Here is a 26,769-nt window from a genome sequence, read left to right as displayed (position 1 = left end):
AAGAAAGGCCAATAGGTCTAATGTGTAAGGTCAGAAGTTTATACCCTGCAGCGCTGCAAGTGGCACGGGGTGCTGTCTGCCGGATCTCAGTGTGAATATTTTTTCTGTGCCCTCTCCTTGTCCGTTTACTCCTTAAGTTAATTGTTCATTGTGAGCTTTTTCCCGTTTGCTTGACACGGAGGTTAAACAGATGACTTCTCCCATTCACGCTGATGCATTGAATAATGATTTTAAATTTACAGTCCAATTTGTCAACATATTTCTAGGTGTCTGTTACCAAGAGTCCCAGCATGTAGGTCGGCCGACAGTAGAACACAAAGCTGTGAAACCTAAACGAAGTCCATAAATCCGTATGATAATTATTAGAGGTTTTTACTTAGTGAGTTTATTTTTAAAATAAAAAAATATTCAGCAAGAAACGTTAATCGTAGTATAATGCATACATTAAAGAAGAAACTGTAGTTACAAAAATATATAATCTGTTTGTATATTAAATCCCCAGCATATATGTAAATCTACATAAATCTAAATGGGGTATTCTGTTGATCTGAAAATATACTTTCAAAATATATGTAAAATGGAACATTTCAAAAGGAAATCTCACACGTAGCAAGATGTAAAATATATGCAGTTACAGTGTGGTCTATAAAAGTGTAATTTAAAAAAAAAATCCTAAAATTACAAAAGAAATAAAAATATGGCAGATGCTAATAACTTTTATAAATTTATTCATCTTAAGCAGAGGGCTACACAGACCCATGGGCCATTATGACAAATTTAACACACAAAACTGGAGCAATTCTGGGGAAACATTTTGTTGGTGTTTGCTCCACATTTATATACTTCTCCCTATATTTCCCCTGCAGTTTTTGGCCCTTATTACTCAGTTTGCCGGTGTATAACCCCCGATACAAAGACGCTCAACTGAGTACCGGGGAAAGAAGTCAAAAATAGGGACTGTCCCTCAAAATAAATGACTTTTGTTTTAGAGATGCAACCTCATATTTCAAATTTCACTTGCTCAACTTTAACTCAGTGATGTAGAATAAAGGTGAGAAGTTAATAAAGATGCCTATTTTAGAAGATTCTGCCTTCTTTCACAAATGAAAGGTTTGTAATCTTGTTTGTTCTTTTGTGCCGGTGACATATCAATGCTTGGAGGTCATTTGGACCATTGTTACCTGATCATATAAACCATAATTGTACATGTTCACTCGTATGCTGTAATTGGGGGTGATGTCATACAGATGCATCGCTGATGTAGAGAGGTGATGTCGGAGTGGTTTGTATAGCCCCGCGCATGCCACAATCTTCTGAAAGCTAGAGAGTGAGAAAATTAGACGGACAGGAGATACGGAAATTGCTTTAAAATAAGATCTTTGGATTTCAGTTGTGAAATATCCTTTTGTCAGAAGCTATAGAGATATTATTGGATTTCTAATGACAACTCAAAAATGCTTCTGTGATTGAATTCAGTGACTTTTCAGAAAAAGTCTGTTATTTCGAAACTTTTAATATAAGTATCAGTGAATTAAATGTGTCGCCACAAAGCACTGAACAGTGTCTAATATGTATATTACTATAATTTGAAGAAAATATTTTAGCCCTGAAAAAGGAAGATAGAATCATTTCTTTACTAAACAACGATGACAGAATGTTCAATTTTTTTGTTCTTCCCCAATCAGGACATATAGTTATGTATGTTGTATACAAATGCATGTACTTGCAAAAGGCTGCCTCTCAACTTCAACTCCCAACATACATGGGCAGCGTAGTTAAGTACACTTCTTGTTTAAGTTGACGCAAAATGGGAAACAATATCCTTATATAATGAGAAAAATGGGGACTGGATTGACCATTTAAGTGGAGAATTTGTCCCGCGAGTGGCAGTTTTCTTTGCCTGCATCTTCAGACGTGACTTTTAGCATGATGAGGATGAGACTTCATTCACTAAAGAGAGAGTTTCAGCTCCCTGATATGCGTTATGAAGAGCCTACCCCAGCGAGCATCTATGAGAATCTCCACCAACTGGCCCATAACCCCCCATCCCAGACAGTGGGGCAGTGGCCGAAAATTGGGACTGTCCCATAAAAATTGGGACCATTTGGTACATACAGTATAATATTATGGTATATAGATGTTTGTGCAGCTTTGTCGTTGGTTGTCATGCCACCCGTGTTGCTATGTTGCACCTCCATTTCCTATAATTGTTTCAATTATCTCCTTCGCAGCCATCTTTGGGAATGTCGTATCGCAGGAAAGCACTTTCTCCTGCTATATCTTTAGAATTCATGGTTTAAATTCCTGGTTATCGAAAACCTATTTAATATTGAAAAAAACGTTATTGGCTTTAATAAACTTGGCTGCGGCGTTTGGCTTATCGCCCGGCAGTCGAATGGTTATTTTGTTGACTTGTTTCCCACGTATTTGCGATGGGTATATTTTTGATGAAAGTATTAAATCCGTCCTTCTAAGAGATTTGGTGTAATTTGTCTGCAGGCAGGAGGCTCACAAGTCGTTTTCACAAACCCGTTGGAGATAGTAAAGATTCGCTTGCAGGTCGCGGGAGAAATTACCACAGGCCCAAAAGTCCGTGCCCTCACTGTGCTAAGAGACTTGGGCTTCTTTGGTCTTTATAAGGTAAGTGGAGCAGCTTTTCCCTTTATTCGTTAGATTAAGATGATTTATTATGGGTAATTTAGGCCCTTTTCACTTTTTACAGCGTGATAAGGAGTCATTGTCTGACAACGATATAAAGCAGTCACTTGATTAACTGGATGAAAGGTGAAATCGCACCATAGAATGCTTTCCCAGTAGAGGCTAATTACATTTATATGGCGCCAGCAGATTCCGTAGAGCTGCTACAATAGGGAACGGTGTAAATATCTAACAAAAAACGATTTAGAACATTAACACTCATTGGTACGGAAGGAGAAGAGGTAAATCCGGTTACATTAACAAGTATCAGTACCTAACACCATCGAGCCTAACTACAAAGGAAAAGCAACTTAACATCTCACTTCTAGAGACCTTTGGATAGATATCTAGATAAGAGAAGATCTGAGAGGTTCTTAGTGATATCGAATGTGGGTCTATACCCCCGAGAAGCTTTTTCCACATCCCGAATAACCTGTTTCAGGAACATGGCAGCTCTCTCTGTTGCTGAATGATGAATATTATCGGTTCATGCCCAGATTGTAGGAAATCCCTAATTGATGGGTTTGCCCACAGCTACATTTTTGTTGCCCACAAAATATCTTTACCTATGATGTTCTCAGGCTGTTGATGATCCACCATCTGTAGGGTTTATTCCTTAAACTGTGATTTTGTAGGTGAGCTGATCTTTTCATCTCCTTGACTTCATTATTCATCTTATACCAGCCCTTCTCCTTCAAGAATGGACCAGGTGGTCCTGCAGGGTTTTTTGAGGGTCATCTTATCTCGAGAAAAAAAACCCACCTGTTTCCTACCCAATCGATACTGACAATGTTCACCTTCCTAGGGTGCCAAAGCGTGCTTCCTGCGCGATATCCCCTTCTCGGCCATTTACTTCCCGGTTTACGCGCACTGCAAGACACTGCTTGCCGATGAGAGCGGTCACGTCGGCGCTCTTCAGCTCCTGACAGCTGGTGCTATCGCAGGTAAGTCCTATTTATAGATTGTTCCCTTCTGTTGTTGTTAATCGGGAACGAGAAAATTGTCCTTATCAATCCGTTTATACAAAAGCAGTATCAGTCAGTATCAGCGCGGTAAATATATGCTCGCTGTGGGTGATGCCGTCGTGTTAATGAGAGCTAATTGCATTAGCATAACCGCTGTAAACAGCTTAATGCCGTGCTGTAACTCAGAGCGATGTTATATCTGTCCGTCTGTGAAAGGTTCCTGTCAGCACTTTGTTCGGAGACAGTGACAATCGGCGTAAAATATTTTTTTCTCCAATTAGTTAGCTAAGCATGTCTTTGTTGAGCCAGACCAAAAGATATCAGATTAATTCTGCTATTTGTGTGGAGTCATCTGTATGGTTTACCCAAAACTAAAAATGTAAGCACTATTAAAAAGTAAAAATAAAGTGGCACAAAGGTACACACAATATAGAACGAGATCATGTGTGTGTAGTTATGAAGCATATGTACAACGTATTGCATGGATTTCATAACTCTAGTGCAGCATCTGAGATAAAATGTCTTGAACGGCCAGGGTCAGGATTCTCTTCGTGTTGATGGAAGACCACCCTCAGGGCCCTAGTGTGGTGGGCGCTGTTCTGTGCCAGTGTCGGCCATAAAGTCGGAGGAGGTGGTAGTGATATTTTTTTTTTAAAGTGTTCCAATGACTCAATACAAAACACCTACCCACGTAACATATTAACCTGTAACGTGCTGGGCATGTCGCTAGAAGGGTTAAAAATGAAATTGCTTCCATCACTATCTGTCCACATCACACATGCTAGCGAGCCTGGGAGCTGTTTCAAGGCATCCAAGTTAAATAGGTGGTGCAGACATTAGTCTTCGTGTCGGATAAAACACATTGTGCTCCAGGACTGGAACATCCTGGCTCTGAGGCATAATAGGGCAAAAGCCAAGCCGTGCCCAAGGCTAAGCTTTCAGCTCCCGGCAGGAAGCAGCGGCCCGGCTTCCTGTCCTCCAGCAATAGAAGTCGCATTGTAAATTGTGTCTGCAAAGGAGTCGTTCATCCGCCTCTCTGGGCTGGAAGATGTCTGTCTCTTCTGTAACGTTTAGATACATTAAACATCACAAGACTGATTTATGTTCAGCAAACAAATTGAGTCTGCTCCCAATAAAAAGAGGTAATTTGACCGCTTACCACGGCAGCAGGTAAGCAGCCATTCAACATTATCCATCACCACAAGCATGACAATACGTAACGTGTTCATTAAGCATGCACGTTTATTATTATTATTATTTATTGTTTATTAATGCTCCCGCACCCAAGCAATAAACACGGTACAATAGAAATGAAAAGTCTACTTATAACAGAAGAATGTACCCTAGTAAATAAACTGTCTGCGGAGCAGCGGGTGGCCTTACATATCATAGTGTTACGCGTGTAACGATCTCTAAATAACATGTAAACGGGAATAGATACATATCTAAATGACTTATGTTTAATAACATACATGAAGACATATGTATGTATGTGACAGGGATGGATGTTATATGTATTTATGGAATTTCTACGTTGTTCTGAAAGAGTTAACTCAGTACTCGATAATCTTAGCAGATTTCTGGATTTCTCTGCATGCCGCATGATTCTGTATATGAATTAACCTTTCTCTTCTGTTTAAAGGGATACCTGCGGCTTCTTTAGTAACCCCTGCTGATGTCATCAAGACAAGACTGCAAGTGGCAGCTCGAGCCGGGCAGACAACCTACAACGGGGTTATTGACTGTTTCAGAAAGATTCTGAGTGAAGAAGGCTCGAGAGCGTTGTGGAAGGGAGCTGGAGGTTAATACAGGCTTATTGTGTCTCACGCAGGATGAATTATTTCGCTATCACCAATACCCGAACTTCTTTATATCTAAAAAATACCCTTCTGCCCGTAGCTAAGAAATGGAGCTTCACACGAGAAATGAAGCTTCCCAAACACCAGATGCCCCATAAACTCTTGTTTAAAGACCTGCCATGGATGAGAACGAGTTACATGTCTATATAATTGTAGTCCTACATGTGGACCCTATGGCGTCTTTCAGTATTTTTCTATAACCCCTGACAGGGTTTTCTTTTTATATATTGTGATGATTTTTGTTCTCACCCATCGTAGTTTCTGTAGCGTTGGCTTAATGCTGCTTGCTGGCTTCAGTGCTGAATCTATAAGGGTGTAATAATATTATTATCTGTCTCCACAGCTCGAGTGTTCAGGTCCTCTCCTCAGTTTGGTGTCACCTTAGTATCATATGAACTTTTGCAGCGGTGGCTCTGTGTTGATTTTGGAGGAATGTAAGTTTCATGATTTGGATCAAATGCTAGATTTGATCCCTAGAAAATCATATATTCAGACCTTTTTATAGCATGTGTGTATGCATGTGTATTTATGTCACATACGTGTTTTCAGCACGTGTGTTTGGTGTGAAGTCATCTGAGGTCCATTTCTGAAAATATCTTATAGAAAAGGCATAAACATCTAATCTATATCCTAGGGTTTTAGCTGCTCTATATGATCTGTAGGATGATATGAGAGAGTAATTATAAATCTAACAATCTTACTGTGACATTTCCACTATAATAATGAATGTCATTGTAAAAAAATCTACAGCTAGAAACCCCTAACAGAAAGATACCAGCGAAATAAATAAGCAATTAGTTTATTGCTGTTACTGAGTGTTATTGCTGCTATCATTGCTTTTCATTTATTTATGCTGTCTCAGCACTTTGCAACACATTGCGAGTGGATCACAAAATATCAGATTACAAGCAAAATATTCAGGCCCCCCTGGACTGACAGATAATTTAATTTTAACACTGAGGCGGTGACGCAGTTCAGCCAAACTATGACTTAACTTTTTGTCCTGGCAAGGTCAGCCCCTTCCTCAATCATGTTCTTGTGTATAATTGTACAAAGCCTACCTGTGTCTCTTCATCCCTCCATGTCTCTAAATGAGCTAAAGTGTATTGAAGATGAATCCAAGTGGGCACATCCCATGGATCCAACATGACACGTTCCTCCTTAGCGCCCCCCGTCTCACGGTGCCGCTTGTTCTTATAGATCTGGGGATATACTAATTATTTTTTGTGTGGTTGTGAGAGGAACATCTACCGATTGGGAACCTAAAGTCCTTTGTCGGTGCATCTGATCTCTGCTGGTGTCCTGCAAATCCTTAAATCCTTACTGCACCTGATGAAGAGATTATTATAATATTTTAATCCTAAACCCCCACCCTCCCATCCGCGGCAGAACGTTTCCATGTGTTAACCTGTTTCATACATTATTAATAATATATTGTACAATATACAAAGTAAATCTATAGAACCTTGTGTCCTGTCTATAACATAATCTCCATTACACCTCGTTCAATGATTTATGGGAGACGCTTACTTCGTTATCTGATCACACAGTCTTGTTTTTCTGTCTTTATAGCAAACCGGCGGGTTCGGAGCCGGCCCCGAAGACCCGAATCTCTGACCTCCCTCCGGCAAACCCAGACCACATAGGAGGTTACAGGCTGGCCACAGCAACATTTGCTGGAATCGAGAACAAATTTGGTCTGTACCTGCCAAAGTTTAGGTCTCCTGACATTACTGCGGCACAAACCAAGGCTGCTGCGTCTGTATAATGCGGAGGTGATGCGTGATCCACGCCAAGAGTGAGATATAAACAGTATTTAAGAAGCAATGCAGTATCTATACGGTTTTTGCATGTGGGTTTATCTGAGCTGCTTGTCCCAGAATATTTCTGTATATTAATTTGTGGAGGAACTAATCACCTGTTTGCACAGAAGAGATCGCGGCTTCATTTCAGCTCGTAGAATGTATTCATGTTTTCTAATGAGGGCTTGTTTTTCTTTGTTAGGTTGCTTTATATGAACTTTGCACTTAACCCTTTAGATGCCTGAGGGTTGAGCGATACACGACAAATGTGCCTCAAACCCCTCTGGCCATGAAAGGGTTTATGTTACTGTACATATTGTACATCTGTACAGACACATCACAGCGGCACATATAAGGTCTGTTACTCTTTTTAGAAATGGTGGCAGGACATGTACAGGACAGATTGGAGATGTTTGTTACCCGGGGAGGGGGGTGTATAATGTATTAAATAAGACATCCATTCATTAATCACTCATTTAATGTATTTTATGCAAATAAATACTTATTGTTTGACTTTGTCGTACTCTGTGTTTTTCTTTCTCAAAACAGGTTACATTACCATGAGATGAAAATTAGTTATTAAAGGTGGGTTGAAATAGCTATAACAGTAAATATTGACAAATATTATGATTCTCACAGCTGTAGTCCAGCTCTAAATTGTAGTAAAGATTTATTGGGCGGTTTGTTCAGCCGTCAAGTTTTAAAGCGTGGATATAAGTTAGGTTGTTATATATGTGAAGCACGATCTGTAGAATGACCCATGATTTAAATAAAAAGTGTATTATGCGCCTGTCCTTTGATAAACAAAGAAGAACGCGACAATCTGTGGTCCCATTATCATATTATATGATGAGGAACACGTGTTCTATACACCCCGGGAATAATTGTTCTGGTTTCATTTTGTATCATTGCAAACGGTAACTGAGACAGAATTTACGAGGCTCCCTCAAATGGACCAAAATAGCTTAATTTTTATTCAAATATGGATGAAGCCCCTCATTCTCTAGCAGAGAGTAAAGCATTTATAAACCCAGCATTCCCGTTTTCGGGGTACAAGTGGGAAATCCAACGTGGCTCTGCATGCAAAGAGCCTTTTAACTAATAAGATAAAGTCAATTTGAAGCTACTGTAAAGATCCGTTTCAGAGATTAGCTGTTTGTAGAACATTAAGGGTTGGCTTTATTATCCTTTTAAATCTTTTAAGACAAAACATTAAAGCAGATTCCCTGTTCTCAGGCCTAAAGTCTCACTTTATTACAAAAATGCAGGGGCAGCTGTAGGTTATTAGGGACCCCAATACAAAAGGTGTCTCCATTTAAAATACACACAAAAAGCAATAATTAAAAAAAGCAATAACTAAAGAATATGGTTTTTATATTGTGTTCTTGGTTGAGATGCGGTGTTGTGTTGTGCCTAACATTATAAACTTAAATCCAAATGAATGGGGACATCACAAGCAGATGGTATTGAAATGGCGACAATTTCATCTACAACCTGTACTCCAACCCGCAATCCTCTCTCTCCCCAATAGTTACAGGGAATGTTCCGATATGTCCGCGTTAGCTTATGATATCCCCATGCAGCCTGTTCAGTGAAAGGGTTGATGAGTACTCATCAGCTGCTAATGAATATTAAACCTTACAATGATTCCCGGTTATGCTGAGTGAAGCAATGGAGGAAGATGACACCTACGTAAAAATGATCTGTTTTCTGGCTATATTATGGAAATATTATATCTCTGGTGCTGAAAGAGTTCTTTCTAATCCCAAATATGTCTTGGGACTGAATTAATAGCCCAGAACTAATCTATTCTTGGCTGTGAAATGTTTAGTCTCTGCTTCATTGGTGTTACTGGCAGGGAAGCGGTTCACCTACATGATGCACGTGTGACAGAAAAGGCATTAATCACTGCCATAAAGGCATCATTAGGAAGTCTCTCGATTTGCGTGGAGTCAGCCGCATTGGCCTGTAATTACCAAGTCTCTGGGGGAGAAGGATGCTTTCTGAAGCATCAGGAAAATCAAGTACTTGTCTGGTCTTCCCCAAGCGAGATGATCCTGGAAACTTATACTAGAGCTTCAACAGGGGAGCCTAAGAGGCAATTGCCCTGGGGCAGCTCTGATTTGTGACCTAAAGCCTCTGTGTGTGTGTGTGTGTACTGATTGCAATTCCACTTATCGCCAGCAGGGCGTACAGTAAAAATAACTATCAGAATAATCTTTACCTTTTTTGGTGAATATTTGTGGGGCAGGGCTGGATAGAGCCCATCACATATATTGTCCCCCATTTTTGGGGCTCTCATGGTTAAACTTGTGCGGTGGGCTGAATTTGTCTTCCCCAAACTTAAAAGCATTTGGCTGGAGTTGGAGAATATAAGGGGCTGGCTGATATTCCGTTCGGGCATTTTAAAAGAAAGACAGACTACCACAAATTGAAAGGTTCCCGGAGTTAATGTAGACCCCCAAATCATTGCACATACTTCCGATAGTAGTTCACGGTGAAAGAAAGCTTGTTTCTTAGCCCACTGCAATTTGCTCTATTAAGTCTCACCTAGTGGAGATGGTAATGTATTCCATCACTGAATGGAAGCCTACAATGAATTAATCATCAGAACCACTGCCAAATGACCGATAGGATTGCAAGTAATTAACCACATATATATACTACTAAGAAAAGAAAGGCCACAAAATACCTTTGTAAGACATGGGAGTTCTATCGATAAGTAATGAGCTACATCCAAAGCAAGAATGGGGAACAGTCAGACATCGCTGCTTGTGATTGCTGCCAAGACGTGGCATTTGACTCTGTTCATCCAAGTAGACTAATTAATCTACAGTGTGTTTACAAGGTAAAAATGACAACATGTAAAACCTGGAGGAAAGATGAGACGGAAGAAACAACAGAAGCATTAAAACACATAAAGGAGTTAAATGAAACATGGGAGGGGGCTTAGATGGAATGCAGGGGTTATGGTGAAGAAACAAATGGGAAGTCATATGGAAAAATAAATCTAGTGCTCTATATAGTAACGTAGATTAGCATTTAAGAAAAGTGGATTTTATTTTAGCTGAAGGCAGCCATTGTTGTCGGTCATGTGACGTTCCCTGTGCACTGAGCTGATTGTTTATGATTGGGCCACAATCCTTTTCTGAACGATAAAGCTGAGACCCTAGTAAAGTTTGAGATCTTACAACAGGTAGGAAAATTGGATAGGTGGGACAAAGCGCTCTTATGCTGTCAAAATCTAAGAAACGTTCATACGAAGAAGTATATTTCACATGATAAATACAGCGCTTGCCTATAGCTGGACACAGCAAGCTAACGCCGTTACTTATTGTAAACTCTAAAGACATTTAAAAAGAGTATTGTCAGCAGGGTAACGAATTCAAAGTTGGTATAAACAGCTAAACAAAGAGCTATCTGCAGGTGGTGCCTGGAACCAGAAGTAAAAGAAGAAGTCACCGGACCGGAACTGCCACGTGCCATAATTAGCTCTAGCCCAGGGTAATGCGTGGGGATTTAGCGTACAAACCTCCAGCCTGCGTGGCTAGTATCCGTGTCTACGTTCGTGGATTGATTGCAGGATAGCGGCTCAGAGATTATATGTTGCTGGACAACCTGTACCTGGATTAGTGGATTTTACAAACATTTACAGGAACAATACAGGTTTGGGGAGCTCATTTTCCAACTCACGAGACAGGAGGCGATGCAGTCATTGTCTGTATCAGATGCAGACATGATTTAAGCAAGAAATTAATCTTAACCATCTCATCAGCCGACAAGCTGGTCTTTAGTGGTAGGCAACACAAGGTTTGTGGAGAACTCTTAAACGCCACGTAGGTACCACAAGCCTCACCAGCGGCTTTGGTGTAAATAACATCTGAATCCATAGGGAATCTTGGGTATTCTATAAACTGCCCACTCCACCTTTCTTCTCATTCTGGTTACATGCATTAATGTTAATTAATATATATATATATACATATATATATATATATATATATGAATGAGATAACTGTGCTCAGCACCAACCCTGGGATCTTCCTGATTGCGTAGACCCAGGGGCATTTCAAACAATACCATTTTAATGCTTCATTACAAACTTTATATCACAGTTACGCCCAATGAAGTCCCATCCGAGGTCCAGATTTATAGGATCCAATCAAGTACCTAAAATTAGGGCCCAATCCTTAAAAGTTTACGTGCCCTTGATTGTTTGTTGTATTAATAGTCTCGGTTGCCTCCTATGAAATCTCCCATGTTATGGTTGTTGAAACGTTGAATTTCTGCATGAGCAGACACCAGGCTGACATACAAGACGGAAGCATAAAGATTCCAGCTTAATGCATATCTAGTTTAGTGGCGTATTCAGTATTGTGGCATATTTATTAGGTAATAAGGGAGATTCCTTTTAGTTGAACCAATTAGTTTATTTCCCATGACAATAACCGTGATGTCCAAACTATTACGTAAGGTCCATTTGCGATGAACAATGTCATGCTGGGACCTAAGAAGGAGTAATTATTTTTGACATAACGCTTAAATGTAATAACCCTGGCAATTTGTCCTCAGCAAATAATAGTATACAATATATTAATCCTAACTTTTATTCACCCACAATTATCTGATTAAATCAGGGATTGTAAGGCACGTTCTGTAAGGCTCAGGGAAGGAACAGGTGTCCGCGATGCAACATTTAAGAAAGGAGCTTTGTGGGCGACCAATTTTATGTGACTGGTGAGATGTTCAGAGCTTTGGGCAACGTGTCAGCACAATTACAGAATGAACGCCTGCTGAGGAGCGAGTGCTGCTGGAAGTAATATAATATAACGCATCTGTGTATAGCTTTTCAATTCCAAAGGACATTACCGTTCAGCCCAGGAAGAATTCACTCAGCCAGCTCTGGCATGACAAGCATTTCTCCTTACAAGCTGCCTCGCCATATGCAGACAGAACTAACATTTAAAAGAAACGGGTTTGTGTAATAAAATAGATTAACACAGCATTGGAAGGATCCGTACAAAAAATTGTACCAGACTTTTTTATCATTCAACTGAAGTGTAACGTTGGGATAGATTAATCTGACGCCTTTATCTGGTTCTAGGACTTGGTCATGTGAAGTTGGTTCTGTAATTACACCAAAATTAAATTTATATTTTTTGGTAATATATCAACCCCTGAAAGTGTTAATACTAATCTCTGCTGGACAACAGCTCGAGGTAAATGCATGACACTGAAAACAGGGAGTTTGTCTTGATGGGGTTGCATGTTGGGTCAGCAGGACGTGTCTCTTTTAAAACCCATTCCTCAAGCTCTAAAATCAGAATTTTGGAATTTTTTCAGTCACCTTCGGGCATAAAACACCATGAAGTGCCTCAAGTGTATTTATATTGTGTCAGCCAAATTATTTTCCTTCAAGCACAAAGAAATAAAGCTAGGGGTCCTGCTTATGGAAAGCAATGTTATCCTAGAAAAAGCAGATCCCTCGCTGCTTGTAAATCCAGGCAACAGCGCATACAGATTAAAATAAGCAAGGCTTGTATATTAAAATCAGACTTTAGTTACATCACATGAGGGCAGCCATCTTAACATCCTGTTCTTAGGATTTGTGTGATTCCTCCCCATCAAAGCTCCCCCTACCGTTAAGATAGTTGTTCATTTTCTAAATAAGACAATACATTTAAAGCTCTTACCTTGACACAAAAGATGATACAACAGTTCTTGTCACTGATTGGCTTCTTGAAGCTGTCAATCAGTGGCAGGAAAATGCTCCCATTGAAATCACATGGAAAGAGACAGACTCATATGAAGGCATTTGCAAAATGGACCATACAACATTTTAAAGGGTCCATGCAGCCATCATATGCACTAAAGTCATATCATCTCGCCTGCCTGAGATGAAATAGCTATTTTTAAATAGAAAAATGGGGGACTATTAAAAAGTAAAGGGATGATTTAATAAATTCCTTTAGGAATACTGAAATCTTTGGGGCCGATATGATGCTGTGCGTATGAGACTGCAGCACAGTCCAGCAGGGATGATTTTTCTGCACAAACAGGTAAACCGTCCGACGGGGTTTATTTGGCCATTTATCCCACTAAGCATTTGGCATAATTTACCTTCCATCGACAAAAGCTAAAGTAACAATTGTTAATCCCTTGTTCTGAGTCGGTACATTTATTTATATTGGTAAAAAGCATCCCACGACATCCGGACTAATGTTGTTACTGGTGTCAAGAACACAAAATATGCTTTTGGACTGGCCTTTGCTTTAAACTAAGTGGAGTCATTTCAAGCTCTGTCATCCCCTACAAACCAAAAAACAAAACACATTAGCTCTGCTTATTAACGACGCTAATCATTACTTTCCATGCGTTCATCTAACTCTACTGAAGATCTTCCAAATATTTAAATCTGTAAGTATATTCACGTTGGTTAATTACAAGAAAGTAACCAATTTTCTTAACGGTGGAGCCGACTCCTGTGTTTAAACTCATCATTTGCATACTTTTGACACATTTAGGTATCTTTTTTATGCTTTAGAGCCATAACGTCTTCTTTATTTCCACTTATCTGTATATGCTCTAATCCCCGATCAAGACTCGTTGTTTTTTTCCTCTGGTTGATATATTTAAGATTGTCCTGCTCTCGCTGGACTAACACGGATGTGTATATGTGCTTTCAGCAGAGCAGAATTAAAATGGGTAATCTGTGTGAAAGAATAAAAGTTCAGATCACATTTTTGTACAGAAATCTTTTTTACTAAATTTACTAGACACCACACAAGACAGTATCGCAGTCAACTGGAAATTGCAAGTTAAAAATGTTTCTCCTTTAATAAAATGGCATACTATTGATGGCGGTAACAGGAAAGCTATACATGAGATGGCTATAGAAGTGCGGAGTGGCATGCAGTTAGATGTGGCTTATGGTGTGTCCTGGAATATTAGCAATGCTTTACATACCGAGCCCTAATGCATTGGTGTTATCCTGAGTAGTAACGCACTGAAGCTAAAAATCACAGAATTTCTATCAGTAGGTTAGTTTAAAAAAATTGGAAACACTTAACAGCTTGTCCAAAAGGAAATATAGACCAAGGCTCGACAGTGTCAGCAAGTTGGGCCAAGTTATACTGTAACACAACCAAAGGCCAGGAGTAGGTACAAATAAATAAAGACACTGCATTGGTTTCAATGAGGTTTATAAATCATTGCAGTCCACAGATCCTATTCCATATATTTCTTCTGATAAATTATCTTTGAACAGACGCATGTTAGTGCTTCCGGAGGGTAACCAATGCTGAGCGCCCCGTTACGAGACGCGTGCGAGGCTTTTATCCGGGGATGCGATTTGCTGCTTCCTCCTCTGCATCTGCTCTGTTTGCGTTGATCTCGGCAAGGGTTCTAGCAAAGCGTGTCCATTCGTCATTCCGCGGCACAGCAATTTGCTGTAAAAAGTAAATAAATAAAAATTATTATATTGTTACCCACACATATACCTTAACATTTTGGAATAGTCAGAGCCCAGACATGGCCAATAAACTTCACATGTAAACAATGTAACTTGTTGACAGCAGAGGGGTTTTATATGTAACAGTTTATATGTAATTCTGCATAAGTTAATAATGGCTTCACAACCATGCCGAATATCATACACACAAATTCATCTCCTCGGGAAAAAAATAATGAATACAGAAAAATGCAATGCCGATACGTTGATCCAGAGCTTATGTGGCAATAAGTACCAGGGATTAAGATTCATGTACACACACGGGTAGTCATGGGTACATACAGAGAATGCAAAATGGGGGCATTTTTGAGAGGACAACAGAAAAGGGGTTCCTTACGATTAATACTGTACAGACAAATATACGAGAAAGAGAGATATGTGAACTAAATCCATAATCGATTGGTCACGCTACAAGTTCTTGATTAGGTTAGCTGTGTCCAAGCATACCTCTCCCACGTCATATATGAAGATCTGCCCTTCAGAGTCTCCAACAGCAATCTCTCTGCCAGAGTGAGTCCATCTCACGCGATTGAGGGCAGGACTGCCTTCCACGTTTATGCTGGCGGTGGGCACCTGTCACCAAACAAGACATTCTAGAATTAGAAGGAGGTCCAATAAACGGTCGGACCATCCATTCCCTGCTGCGAGGCGTTTAAGACGTCTTGTTCATTTTCATACCCAACATAATGTTTGTTTGAATTCATTTTCATTAGTCGTAGAGCTGCGATTGCAGAACTACAGCTTTGTTAGAGGTCATAGTTGTTGACCATTCTTGACAATTCAGACAATTGAAGCTGAGGTGCAAGTCCATCCAAGTTGTTCAAAAAGCATATGGCAGTCCCTAAATATCTTGCTTTAAACATTGTGAATATACATATAATATTCATATTTTATTTATAGCTAAAAAATGTATATCCTGTTCTTGTATGCAACCAGTAGAATTCTGTTTAACCCCTTAAGGACAATGGGCGGTCCCTAAACCCATTGAAAACAATGCATTTTGAGCCCGTACATGTACGGGCTTTGTCATTAAGGGGTTAAAGATAATACGTAAAGTAGGTAATCACTGATGGATTATAGCTAACCCTTGTATTCTGCTAAATACACGTCTCCTGTGTGTTAGGTCACATCAATTACTCCATGCATTATACTTGCCAGTCATTAAAGACTAGAACATGGTGTTAAGGCACGTATGCCGATCTATATATTCATGAGAAAAGCAAGTTTGTGATCGAGATTTTAAGACTGTCTACTACTGGGAAAATTTATGGTATGAAAGAGAATTTGAGCTTTCGCGTATCCAAGGGCTGAGCAAAGCACTACAAACAGCCCCAGTGCCTACAGGGTTAATGCATACGACTGCTCAGTTTTAAGTGTCACTGTTGCTTTAATTAGCAAAAAGGACACATTAGTTAAGCCGGTGTACGTGCTCATTAGATGCATCACATCAGGTTGGCCGTCTCTGCCTCTATTCTTTGACTCCATGAAGTCTAGTACTATGGTGAAAGTTGTGAGACATAAAAACATTCCTGGACGAGCACTACCTCACCTCCGTGTCATTATTAAGATTCCACAAGTCGAGTCTTCCCACACCGTCTACACAGGCGAAGAGGGCCGGATGAGTCGGTGACCACATGACATCATAAACATAGTCTGAGTTGTCTTCAAACGAGTACAAAGGTTTGTTATTCTACGGGGGAGAGAAAATAATTTTTTTTGAATCACAAACAAAATCAACATTTTAGATCGCGCAAAGAACACCGCCACTAGACAATCATTACTGGTTTTAGGGCTTACTAATGTTTAAAGATAGCTCTCAAGGAGAAAACATACTTGTTGATTCATATTATTCGGTGGTTTCTAAAAGTCCGAGCATTTATGCCGAGTCGGGAGATGCCTTCCCGAGAACAGAGAAAATACATTATGAGATTAAACAACGTGCAAAAACAGTAGCATTCTTCCCAAAAACAGGTAACACTCTAATGAAAGTAAATGGAGGAACAAACTGCATTAGCATTGGCATAAAGAATCAATCCAATGTGGTGTTTGAGTGAGGAACGTCACCCAAAATATTACATAACAATAGATTAAAGGAGGTTTACGAAGTGAGCTAAAACCAGACTTCTGTGGATAAGCTAACATTACTAGCGTCACGATTCTTATTATTTTTGTAGATATCAGGGAACTGCATATGAAAAAATATAACTGATTTCACTTCTTATAAAAGGTCCTCAGATGAGGTTTTAGAAGGTGAAGCTCGTGTTGGGTATGGGGATAGAATCTTATCTCTGATGGCCCAAGATCAAATAACTCGAATATGTTACCGGGTCTAGGACCGGGACTATTGGATTAGGATTTTAGTTTGCATGATTGTATCTATTCACGGAACAGGCACGGCACTCCTAGAAATATTCAGCTCCGTAGTTAATAATAGTTAGACTCCATTTTTTGTTGCAGTACAAACAACAGTTTTCTTTTTTGTAGCATCTGTAAGGATTTTATGAATGGTTTTGCCGTTTTCTTTTCATAAGACTAAGCAGCGCATTTCACTCGCTCACAGGCTAATGTCCTGTAAGTATTATAAAGTATTATAATGGTTCCCTGGACTAGAGGTGGAAAAAATACTCTTTACCTCAAATGCAATATAATTATTTTCCCTGCATGCTGCTACATCTTTTTTAGCCATTTAAATTATCTTACTTTACTATTTTGTATGCGAGGTTAACTTTCCTTTTTAGGGGGAAAAAAAATAGAGCAAAAATGAGTGAGCGACAAATGCAAAAAATAATATAAATAAGCTGCTGAAGACCCCATACACCCAACTAGAAAACAATAGAAAAAAGTGAGGTCAGGACTAAGAAAGTCATACAAGTGGATACAAATAATAAAAATATGCCACAAATAGGTTTCCTAAAAAAAAAAAAAAAAAAAAAAAAAATCGAATGTGATACTGAAAACCCTAAAAAGCAGCAGAGACCTTTAAATTGATAGTCATTTTGTGAGAACATAAGTGCCACGTGGTGTATCGTAAGAAAAACGTTCCTCATTATTATTATTTATTGTTTTATATAGCGCCATCAAATTCAGTAGCGCTGTACAATGGGTGGACAGGAGGCTTATATACACCTGCATCTTTCATCAATACGCCATCCCCTGAATTTGATGCACACGTATGTGCCTAAATATATACGGATATCACTATACATTTAGAGTATTTAGAGACAGGTGACTGTCGCTAAAATAGTGTTTTAAATCGCAGCTTCTCGTAATGATTGTCAAAATGTTTTGTTGGCGTGTTTTCTTTTTAGCGTGGGCTTTTCTGAATGTCATTTTATGGATAACAAAATCTCTTTCGCTCTTTCTCAGGGAACAGATGAAAACAAGATAAAATATTAGAAAGTCTCAGTTATGTGAAACACAAGCTAACGCCGAGAGGCAGTCTGGCCGGGGTAATAGGGATCCCCTAGGCAGCAAACAATACAAGCTTTTAGCTGCCCTGTCTGCATATAGCAATCCGCAAGATTAAAGGGAGTCTAACACAGTAAAGAGCTGACAAGCAGCTGGTTGATATTTGTAGATCATACACATACAACTCTGTTTCTAAATGCTGTATTCAAGAAATCAATACTCTATGTGGTCAAGTTTACATTCTCAAAAAATGAGCCCGAGTACGCAGCTCTGATAACAAGAATTAACCACATATGCTACATCTGAGAAATCTTCATCAACAGACTATACTGTGCAACACCGAGGAGGGTTTTAAGAACTAGATTTAAAATACAAAATAAGTACGGAGGCCAGATCAATAAACTTACAACAGGCATCTGGCCCATGGATTAAAAAAAAAAAAAATCATGACGTAGTAATATTGTGCATTCTAATACACAGATCACCCAAAACTGACTTACATGCTGCTGTGACTTCAGTTTATTCAGAAATATGAAGTCATCATCCCCTCTGAAACATGTCAGCACAATTAATGCTATAAATGTTGCCAAACTGAACATTTGAGAAATGTCAATCGCCCGGCTGAATAGTCACATTCTATTTTAAAGTAGCACAGCACCCCCTTGTGTTCCTAATATACCTGCACGCCGTCAGTAAGGAAGCAATTAGGACATCTTTAACATTTATATAAAACGACAAGCCTGTGATATGTGGTTGGCATTTAAAGCCAACCACATATCAATTGGAAAGATTTCAAGTAATGCTATCAAACTTGAGGCACGTTCTCTGGAAACAAGCATGGTTGCGCTTTAACATAGAAATAAGAAGTAATGTGTTCAGTCAGTAAATGGAAACTCAAAAGAGACCTCATTGCAATAGCTATGCCATATACAGTCCCAAAACAGGCAAGTGACCCCTGCAAGAGCCATGGCTACCTGGCCCCTGTCCCGCCGTATAACATTTTCCCACCGCAGTAACACGGGATACCTTTGTCGTCCAGAGCTTCACCGTCCAATCAAAAGACGAAGTGATAAACAGGTGAGAGACGTCAACCGCTCCCACTGCGGAATGGCAGTGTATTCCTGTGATTGGTCCTTGATGGCCTTCAAACATCTCACTTATCCCGGCTTTGCTGAAAGGGTTAAAAAAAACCATCAATATAACAGTAGAAGCATTACACTACTTCCCATGGCAACTGCTCCACACTTACTAGATTGCGCTTTATAAATATGACCTATAGCTGTGACTTATATCCCTTCTTAAAAACATACCCTGTAGTTAAAATAACCCCCTTCACACTTTTTTGGACACAATCTTATGTTGGTGTTGACATCAGAGCTCATTCGAGATTTGATACTGGAGACTACATGTGCTTATTCTGAATACGCAGAGTCACTATACTAGTCTACGGCTTACAGCGTGCATTGAAAGGAGAGGGATATGTGAAAACACCCAACGGGACACAAAAAAGAAGGAAAGAAACGGCATTATGCTTATTTAAAGCCACTCAGGCAATTGCTATTTTTTGCCCTTACCAAAAATAGGACCACAGCTCTCTAATATTTAAAAGCAAAGTTTGTGTGGCATGTCTCGCTAAGTGCCTTATCTTTGCGGTTAGCTACACGGTTCAGCTTTTTGTTCTACCTGCCGTGGCGGCATGCTGTGTACACAGAACCTTCCTCGCTTCCCACCACAAAGTTGTTGACATCTCCGACTGGGAAGGACATACAGGTGACAGCTACAGGCTTGGACTGCTTGTGGACCAACTCCATGCTGTCCTAGAAGGGAGGAGGAGCAGAGAGTTTTTTTAACATCATCATTCCTTAATTTATCATTCGGCTGCATTTATGTAGAAATGTTAGTTTTCAAGCTACTTAAAAAATAAGCCAAGTATACAACTTTGCCTCAATGGTAGCAAAAAAAAAAAAAATCCAAGATGACAGCGCTGGGAGGAAAAGGGACAATCGCTGCACTCACTGTCTACTTAGGATTCAAAAGGAAACTTCGCTCCACCTGATACCGATCAATTACATTTCACACAATCTAAATATTGTTAATTAAAATGGTTTAGATGTATTTATAACTAAACCAAACCAAACAAACCACAGTGTCTTCAGATACCTGAGGCTGGGACAGCATATCGAGACTCCAGGAACAAATCTTGCCATCCGTGGAGATGCTGATGAGATTGTGAGCGTTCTGCGTGCCGACCACATTGACACAGTACACGGGATGCTAAGACACAGAGAGCAGCGGGTCATTTTATGCCATATTCAGCTTTCCAAACACAGATTTTTGTCAGGCATTTTCTCTGCTTAAATCAACAGGAAATTAACAAAAATATTTATGAACCGAGCATTAAACTTTATCGTATGGTATTTGGTCCATGGGTACACAGAGAAAATGAGTAAACTCCTTTTTGCCCAAATGTCCACTTTTATTCTAAGGGTTGGAAAGTAAAGTGCAAGGAGATGAATTTTGTTTGTTCACATTAGAAGACTTCATCTGAACAACACATGAAGAAATCCTCTATGAAAAATACCCCTTGTCTTATATTCGAGGTTGTCTTATAATCAGACCTCAAATATAGGTCGGACTACAAGACTAAGATCCAGATCCCCTGCAGCGCTGCAGGGGACCCGGATTCTTCTCTCTGGCAGCCGGTGCTCAGTCATAGAAGCCCCACCAGAAGTACCGGCCAGCAGCAGCGGAGGTTGTCTGCACGCATCGCACAGACCTCCACCGGCTGCCCCACTAGACACCAAGGAATCTGAAGCACGGGGGACAAGTCTAGGGATGCACTGGGAAGTTGTGGGAGAGTGGTATATGGAGGGTATAAGGGATTTCTGGAGGCAGAGTGGCATATGGGGGGTATAAGGGATTTCTGGAGGCAGAGTGGCATATGGGGGGTATAAGGGATTTATGGAGGCAGAGTGGCATATAGGGGGTTAAAAGGAACATCAGGGAGGCAGAGTGGCATATAGGGGATTAAAAGGCATTTCTGGGAGGCAGAGTGGCATATAGGGATATAAGGCATATCTGGGCGGAGATGTGCATTACTGAGGGGCAGGTTGGCAAATATAAGGAAATAAAAACCAAAAAATTAATTTTTTTTCTCAATCATAGTTTTAAATATGAAAAAATAGTTTACATGTGAATTAGTATTTACTAGTAAAACTTTTTTCCTATAGGGTAGTCTTATATTTAGGCTTTTAGTTTTTTTCCCTATATCTAGCAAATACGGTAATAAAAGAGCCTCGTGGAAAAAAACAGAAGAAAAATATCACTTGTATCTAAAAAGTGGAACTTTCCAACAGTACATGAAATGGGTGATTAAATCTTTCAGGGGATTCAGAGTTTCTTCCATTAAATGTTATTTTGGAAATGTTACTGCTACAAGATGGTACTGATATGCTTCTCCACAGATGTGTACAGAAAAACCGTACCGTGTGAGCGGCAGCTGAAAGCGGGGTCCTTTGGACTGGAGTCCTTTTGTTGCTTCTATTGTCCCATAGGACGATTTGTCCAGAATACGTCCCACCAACAATGAGATTGGGGTGGAATTTTGCAAAAGCAGCCGACATAACAGCAGACTTTAAAAAGAGAAACAGCAAAACGAAATAAAGATATGGATTTCAATTAATTTCTCTCAAAACATAATGATTAGTACTCTGTGAAAGGCGTCAAAAAGAATATAATAAAACTAGCAAATCATTTCTGCATTCGATACATTTCTATTTCCTCAAGGTTCGCTCATATCCCTTTCCAAGGAATTGAACATTTGTCAGTCTTATAGTTTCTGCCCTGACAGTAATCTGACAGCATCGGATTAATCGCTACATTTAATCCATCACAATAAACTCTGTAAATTTTGACATCCAGAAAATACAAGTTGCTCACTTGTTGGCAAACATGTTAAATGTATTCTCTTTGCTTTACATTTGTATCACAGTCTAAGCATGTGTTTCCACTTAAACAAGTCTGTTTCCATCTCCTCGGGCCATGTTTTTCATATTTAATGGCCCAAAACTCCTTGTCTGGCATGAGACCATCTCAAATCCTTTTCTCTGGGAATTAGAAGGGCTCGCATTAATATAAATCAGAGGGGATGTAGCATTCCGTTTTCTGGCACGTTTAAACATTATGAATGATGTCAGCAAGTCCAGAATAAAGATTTTTTTTTGAACTGATGAAGAGCTCAGTCAACATCTGTTTGCAAATACATGTGGTTTAAATAGGAGCAATGAAATCATTATGCTGACAAGTATTCTGGGTAAAGGCATGCATCCAACTGATTAGCATAAAACGTCTGGTTTAGTGAACTGGAATTCCATTACAAACCTGGCAGTGAAACACATATTCGGGGGTCGTCTTCTTATATTTCATGTTCCACACAAGAGCCACACCATCTGGTTCGTGAGGGGCATCCTCGTTGTTGTTGTATGATGCGACAAGCAATTCTGGGTACTGTCAGGGGAAACAGAAAATATAGGTATGTCTTACAGGTGGAGATTTGTTGACATCAGATATAAAGATTGATCTTAAATGTCTTAAGTCGTGCCCGACAGTGGAGAGATCACACCACAATCAACAAGAACTGTATTTCAGTAAGTAACAGTAAGTTAACAATCTACGCGGAACGTTTTCTTCACAGCTGAGTTAAGAGAACCATAAACACAAGGTCGCTACGTCGAGCACTCTTTCTGGCACACTACAGGTGGCTCCTGACCTCTGAGGGCAATACACTAGAACATATGTTTTAGAGCCGCCCCGGCAGACCCTCTCCAGATGAGGCGCGGCTATGAGGCTTGGTGTCAACACTCAACAACGCTCATAGCAACTCGGCAATGACACGTGATGCCATTTCCCTGATGCACGGCGGGGGCTGGGAGAACCAAGATGGCTGAACTACCCAGTGTGACACGTATGCCCTATTAACCTCACATCTTACTGGGGGTAAAGGGAAGGAAGATGAGGGCGAGTGAATGGCGGACAGAAGGGTGACGGACAGAGAAACATATATCATGTTTAGCTCTTTATGTGTTGGTTTGTTATTCCCTGCTATGCAGTCGTGTGCAATACATTACAAGGAAACAAGGAAAGCGAGTAGAAACATTAATATTTAACCATCACCAACTCAAGTTATGAATGCAAATAGTCAGTACCCCCCAAAAAAACTACAAAGAAAACACAGATTTTCAAGCAATAAATAAAACACGTTGCGTTGGGCTACAGATCGAGGTTAAGCTCAATCTACTGCCGACAAGCAGTAAATTAGAAAACCGCTTAATTGTAGCAGCCACCGACTACGCATGCCTCGCTTTCTAATAATGAGACGCTAATTGTCTTTGCAAACTAGCCCTACAAAGCTTCACAAAACGCAGCATTAAACAGCGTCACGTATATTATCCTGCACACATGCCCAATTCTGACTATACTGAATCACAGAAAAAGGTCACATGCACGAAGGGTATCAACGTCAAACTCCCACCGGGCCTACTGAATTGCCACGTCTTATTACCGAGTCACAGGCATGGGGGAAATGAGTTCCCCCTGGACTTCAAAAGAATCATCATGTACGAAGCACCGTGTATTCAAACAACAATACTGTAATGGTATTCTATTCCTGGGAAATAAACATGACCTTAACCATGAGCGCTGACCCCTAAAATAGCTCAAGTTATTCTGCATTTTTACTGCACATTTCCTAATGCCATCTAGAACTCAAGTCGACAGGACTGTTCTACTGGGATTGCTCGGTAACTATGACTTCAACCACTGAAACTGTTTGTTTTAAGGTGCAACATATGACTCAAACCATTTACCTCCTCTTCATTATACATGCTTCATTTGTTTTATTCCATTGAACTTGAGAATATATATTATACACACACACACACGCGTACACATATACACACAAACATGAGCGTCATCTAAGTTGCAGTAATGAACAATCTGTTTTAACTAAGAACACACAAATAATTGTATTGTTGTAGTCCATATTTGATCATTCAAACATTCACAGCAAGTGAACCCCTGGACTTAGCAAACCTGGAGTCTAATTAATGAAATTAGATTGATGGTCTGTTTTAGAGCAAATGTGACATAAAAAAAAAATCACTCAAAGATTTTGAGCTTGCTATCCTCAAGAAGCAATCTGCTGATGTGAACCATGCCTCACAAAAAGAAATCTCAGAATATAATAAAGAAAAAACTGGAAAGGGTTACAAAGTGATCTCAAAGAGTACACATATCCATCAGTCCACAGTTAGACAAATTGTTTATAAACGAAGAAGACTTAGTACTGTGGCTACTCTCCCTAGAAGTGGGCGCCCAGCCAAGATGATGTCAAAGGCACAATGCAGAATGCTCAATGAGGTAAAAAAAAGATCCCTAGAGTAACAGCTAAAGGCTTGAAGGAATCATTGGAACTGCTTAAAATCTCTGTTCATGAGTCTACTATAAGCAAAACATTGAACAAGCATTTAGCCCACGGCAGGACACCACGGAGGAAGCCGCTGCTCTATCGCTGTTTGCCCCAAATTTGCCAAAGAGCCCAACCCTACAATGCTACTGGGAAGATGCCATTACACGTTGCGACAAAAAGGAACCACATTCACATATAATAATGGTGAAGTATGGTGGAAGATGATTTAGGGCTGCTCTGTTGTTCATCTGAGGTTATATTTACCCAATTTTTTAGACCTGCTAAGGAACAGACAACTTATGTACTGATATGTAAAAGTATAGAATTCAAAGAGGGTGTACTTTCTTTTTCACACAACTGTATACATACACACACATATACATACAAGGGGTTATACACAAATCACGATTCTAGTGTAAAGCTTGAAAAACTGTCTAGCTGATTAGACTAAATGGTAAGGCCTGATAAGACCCCAACTCAAATTTTAGACAAACTTTAGACCCAAAGCTAATTTTACACAGACACACTTTGCAAATCTGGATTATTCACTTTACCTGAGAGGACCAATCCAAGCAGCTGACAACACGGTGTTTTGACCAACGTTCATCAAAAAACTGCCTGTTTAGGGATAACTTTGCACCAGCTTGTATCTCTCTGTAAAAGAAGAAGAACTGGAATCATTAATACCATGGAAATGTAAAAGGATTGAGCCTACCTCATTTTAACAATTCTTTATTATCACTTCATCAGAGCAGGGCTCTCTTCTCCTTCTGTACTGGTATATTATGCTTTTCCCTACTATTGTTAAAAATGAACAATACGGAAATTATGTTTTTGCATTCTCATGTCATTGTAGTTGCCTTACAGAATCTGTTGACGCTAGGTAAAATGTAATAACAACAATAATAATAATAATAATAATACCCCTCTTTTTCTTCCAAATCCCTTCCACTGTAGTCAAAGAAAATATTGATCTGTTCAGACAGAGCACGTTCTACGATTCTGGTGCTGTGGTCAAAGAAGCTTATGAATTCCTCACTGTGAACGATCTGTTGCTTCTCCTCCTCAGTAAGTTCGTGGGGTGGAGCTAAAAGACCAAAAACAATAAAACACTATATTATTAAAAATACTATTATATGATGATGACGATTCCCAATCATTACAGGTTTCAACGTTAAAAGCTATTTATTAAAAGGCAGGAAAGCATCAATATTGAAGTACAATGGGATCGCTTTCTGCGCATCTGTGTAGAGGGGTCTCCTGAGACCACCCGGAAATCTTGTGCAAACCAACGATGTGGACGTGTCTGAGTATACTGTGTGTGCGCTGAACACATCTCCTGTAAGCAAAGATGCTGGAGGCAGAAGGGAAAGAGGACAAATGGAATAAAAGCGGCATTTGTGCATCTGGAAAGATGGAAAATTTTAATTTAAAGGGGATCCTCAGTTATCATGAAAGTGTATATTATGTTGGAATTTCCCTTAACGGGCAATCACGCATGCTGTATATCCAAGAGGATAGTACATGAGACAGTTGAGGATATCGGCATTTTTTAATACAAGGGGAGAAAGTGTACCCTTAGTGAGACACTTCAGCTACCTGAATGAAGTAACAAAGACTGGTCAGGACGTCTAAGTGTTTACCTTCACTTTTCTCCTCTTTTGTAGTTGGTTTTGACTCCTCAGGTACAATTGCTGGCTTGGGGGCAACGGTTTCCTCCTCTTCTTCATCACCTAAATAATAGTAAATACATAAAAAAATCAAAGCGTAAGTTTTTCTGCAGATATTGTATAAGTATTGTACATTTCCCTTTCGTGGAAAGTTTTAAAAAAAAATCAAGCGCATAGGTTCCAGCGGATATTTTTAATGTGTACACTATAGAGAGGATCGCCCACGGCCCGATACCTACAAGAACATAAATACAGCTCCACATAGAGCAGTGACGTCCTGGGGTACAGAAGGCCATGTTGTTAACGTAATAATCCAACGGTACAGACTGACCACATTAATACTTTCCACAACGATGTGTCATTTCCAACTAAATAATGCAGCTCGCTCCCTT

At 39.7% G+C, this 26,769-nt stretch overlaps 2 protein-coding genes across 2 annotated transcripts in view; one reads left to right on the top strand and one right to left on the bottom strand.

The window, feature by feature from the left end:
• The window catches only part of SLC25A12 (solute carrier family 25 member 12), a 51,356-nt gene extending 43,520 nt beyond the window's left edge, over positions 1 to 7,836 (top strand). The window contains exons 14-18 of the mRNA XM_053470758.1: positions 2,500 to 2,640; positions 3,503 to 3,641; positions 5,305 to 5,463; positions 5,865 to 5,955; positions 7,094 to 7,836. Of these exons, the coding sequence (XP_053326733.1) occupies positions 2,500 to 2,640; positions 3,503 to 3,641; positions 5,305 to 5,463; positions 5,865 to 5,955; positions 7,094 to 7,289 (726 nt within the window). The 3' untranslated portion in view covers positions 7,290 to 7,836. The remainder of the gene's footprint in view (positions 1 to 2,499; positions 2,641 to 3,502; positions 3,642 to 5,304; positions 5,464 to 5,864; positions 5,956 to 7,093) is intronic.
• A 6,227-nt stretch (positions 7,837 to 14,063) lies between these two features.
• The window catches only part of DYNC1I2 (dynein cytoplasmic 1 intermediate chain 2), a 37,385-nt gene continuing 24,679 nt past the window's right edge, over positions 14,064 to 26,769 (bottom strand). Inside the window, exons 9-19 of the mRNA XM_053470635.1 lie at positions 26,351 to 26,440; positions 25,632 to 25,794; positions 25,262 to 25,361; positions 22,622 to 22,747; positions 21,727 to 21,873; positions 20,402 to 20,515; positions 19,925 to 20,058; positions 19,268 to 19,412; positions 16,383 to 16,523; positions 15,281 to 15,406; positions 14,064 to 14,771 (exon numbers count right to left, since the gene is read on the bottom strand). Coding sequence (XP_053326610.1) covers positions 14,658 to 14,771; positions 15,281 to 15,406; positions 16,383 to 16,523; positions 19,268 to 19,412; positions 19,925 to 20,058; positions 20,402 to 20,515; positions 21,727 to 21,873; positions 22,622 to 22,747; positions 25,262 to 25,361; positions 25,632 to 25,794; positions 26,351 to 26,440 — 1,400 coding nt within the window. The 3' untranslated portion in view covers positions 14,064 to 14,657. The remainder of the gene's footprint in view (positions 14,772 to 15,280; positions 15,407 to 16,382; positions 16,524 to 19,267; positions 19,413 to 19,924; positions 20,059 to 20,401; positions 20,516 to 21,726; positions 21,874 to 22,621; positions 22,748 to 25,261; positions 25,362 to 25,631; positions 25,795 to 26,350; positions 26,441 to 26,769) is intronic.

Source organism: Spea bombifrons, chromosome 7 (assembly GCF_027358695.1).
Source record: "Spea bombifrons isolate aSpeBom1 chromosome 7, aSpeBom1.2.pri, whole genome shotgun sequence".
NCBI classification, from domain to species: domain Eukaryota; kingdom Metazoa; phylum Chordata; class Amphibia; order Anura; family Pelobatidae; genus Spea; species Spea bombifrons.
Note: the sequence above shows the minus strand (reverse complement) of the source record. Positions and strands in the feature narration are given on the sequence as shown.